Source organism: Temnothorax curvispinosus, unplaced genomic scaffold (assembly GCF_003070985.1).
Source record: "Temnothorax curvispinosus isolate PA1 unplaced genomic scaffold, ASM307098v1 QBEX01004599.1, whole genome shotgun sequence".
Classification (NCBI taxonomy): domain Eukaryota; kingdom Metazoa; phylum Arthropoda; class Insecta; order Hymenoptera; family Formicidae; genus Temnothorax; species Temnothorax curvispinosus.
Genome location: NW_020214379.1, coordinates 203 through 2,722, shown reverse-complemented (window position 1 = coordinate 2,722; position 2,520 = coordinate 203). Strand labels below are relative to the sequence as shown.

The 2,520-nt window shown below is 29.5% G+C and overlaps 1 protein-coding gene across 1 annotated transcript; it reads left to right on the top strand.

Moving 5' to 3' along the window:
- Nucleotides 1–205: 205 nt before the first annotated feature.
- LOC112453686 lies at nt 206–1,491 on the top strand (the record flags this gene model as incomplete). Its single annotated transcript, XM_025014573.1, has 2 exons — nt 206–292; nt 987–1,491. Coding segments are annotated over exons 1-2 (524 nt in total), but the record flags the coding sequence as incomplete, so codon positions are not given.
- Nucleotides 1,492–2,520: the final 1,029 nt, after the last annotated feature.

Here is a 2,520-nt window from a genome sequence, read left to right as displayed (position 1 = left end):
CCCCGGTGCACAGTGGGGCAGAATCCAAAAAAGCTGGCCAAAACCCCCAAAATAAAGTTTCTAGTTGGGGAATTTGAACTGTTGGGTTGGTTAGAGAAATATCCCAAGGGTAAAAATCCGTTAGTATTAGGGTCGGATCCCTTATACCTGCTTTTAGAAATTAATACAAAGGCGACCTTCGCTCGAGCAACATCTGGCGCGCAGAAGAAAAAGCAAGCTCGTGTTTGAAGAGTTATAAAATTTCGTAGAGTTTACCGATTTAACTTTAACAAAATGAAATCAACTCGTAAAAGTAAGTAGAATATGATTGTGTTTACTAGAATACTCAATATTTTTATAGAAAATAGTAATAAGGTAATAAACTTACGTTAATTTTACGTTATAAAACTAAAAAGAAATTTAGTTTTGAAGAAAAAAGTTTAATAATTCTGCAGAATTCTGTCATCTGTCTTATTGGACATGAAAGGTGAAACTATTATCTATAAAATAAAACAAAATTCAGCTGCCTTTAAGTGCCTAACGAGTTTTTATACATGTTTTTGTAAAAAAGAAAACAAAAAATGTTATTTTGGCGTAACTAAAAGAAGTATAAATAGTTTTTTCGTCTACTTGGATAATTGTTTCAACTTTTTTTGAACGTATATGATGTATATGTAAAGTGATTTAGAATTTACATACAAACATTTCTTTTTAAAACTTAAATTTCATGCCTAAATTCCATGCGCGGGATGTAAGCCTGTACTTTATTCGAGTAAATTTATATGTTATGTATTTACATACAGTGCTTCAAATTTATTGTATACAAATTAAATGCAAATTTTATTATATTAATGTAATTCAAACGTATAATGATTAGTACATTAAATAATTATTGTTATTTACTAATTCATTTTATATAATGATTTTTTGAAAACTTGAAATAAAAATAACTATTAATTTAATTAAAGTGTGACTAATTTATGTATTAAACAAAAACTTTTTTTTAGGTTCCAATTCAGAAATGCCTGATAAAAATGGTCTGACAAGAAAAGAAGTTTTTAATTTAATAAGAAATAATTTAAGTCTAAGGGCTACAGATGCATACGCAAAAATTGAAGAATTAATGTCTTGCAAATTACAACATCCGTATAATTTACCTGACCACACTAAACAACCAATACGGAAATTAATTTTTGATTTAAAAGACAAGTGGCAGAAAAGTAAGAGAACGGAATCTGTCTTTTTTAAAACCTATGGTGAATGGTTAGGAGTATTTATTTCATTTGGACTCAAAGAAGAAAATAAGGAAACCGATATAGGAGGTCGACCATCAACAAGTTTTGAAGATTCTAGTGAGAGAAGTAAACGAAGAAAGACAGAAAATTTGCGTACACAATCAAGTACTGAAGAGCTTTCTTACGCAGCCCAAATAAATCTACGAGCAGAAGGAAAAGTAGATGCAGCAAAAATATTAAAGCATGTGACATCGAGCAGTCCAAGTAAAGCAAAAAGGTATCGAAAAAATTTTCAGTATTTTGAAGAAGATATTTTTACTCCTGATGAGGCTCTTTCTTTATTTGTTGAACTTAAATTTTCAAGAAATAAATATCAACTATTACGAAATGCTTGCTTGCGAAAGAGATCCAAACTTTTTCCATCATACAAAGAAATATTAAAGTCTAAAAAAAATTGTTATCCTAAAGCAGAAATAATTTTAACTGAAACTAGTGCAGAAATACAAGTACAACCTTTACTGGATCACACGATTAGTCGTATTTTACTTACTCAGTTGGATGTAATTAAATGTTTAACCGATCAACAACGTGAAAATTTATCTTTAATTTGTAAATGGGGTTGCGATGGCAGTTCTGGGCACAGTAAATATAAACAAAAATTCATTGATGATGAAAGAAATACAGATGAAAGTATTTTATTCACTTCTATTGTGCCACTGCAATTTATACATACAGATAAAGTGACTAATGAAACAACTATTATTTGGAAAAATCCAAGACCTTCTTCTCCAAGATTCTGCAGACCAATCAGAATTCAATTTTTACATGAGACTACAGAAATTACAATACAAGAGACAGATTATATAAAAAAACAAATAGATGAACTTGTTCCTTTTGAAACATATCAAGATGGAAAAAAGATATCTGTAACATATCAACTTGCCTTGACAATGATTGATGGCAAAGTATGCAATGCATTGACAAGTAATTCTTCTACGCAACGTTGTTATCTATGTCAAGCAACATCCAAAGATTTTAATAAAATAGATTTAATTTTAAGTAAGCCAATTAATGAAAAAAGTTTTGAATTTGGTTTATCATCACTACATGCTTGGATTCGTTGTTTTGAATGCTGTTTACATCTATCTTATAAATTAGAAATAAAAAAATGGCAGGCTCGCCAAGATCATGAAAAAAAATCGGTTCAGACAAGAAAAGAAAACATTCAAAAAGGTTTTAAGAAAGAATTAGGATTAATAATTGATAAGCCAAAGCCTGGATATGGAAGTACAAATGATGGCAACAC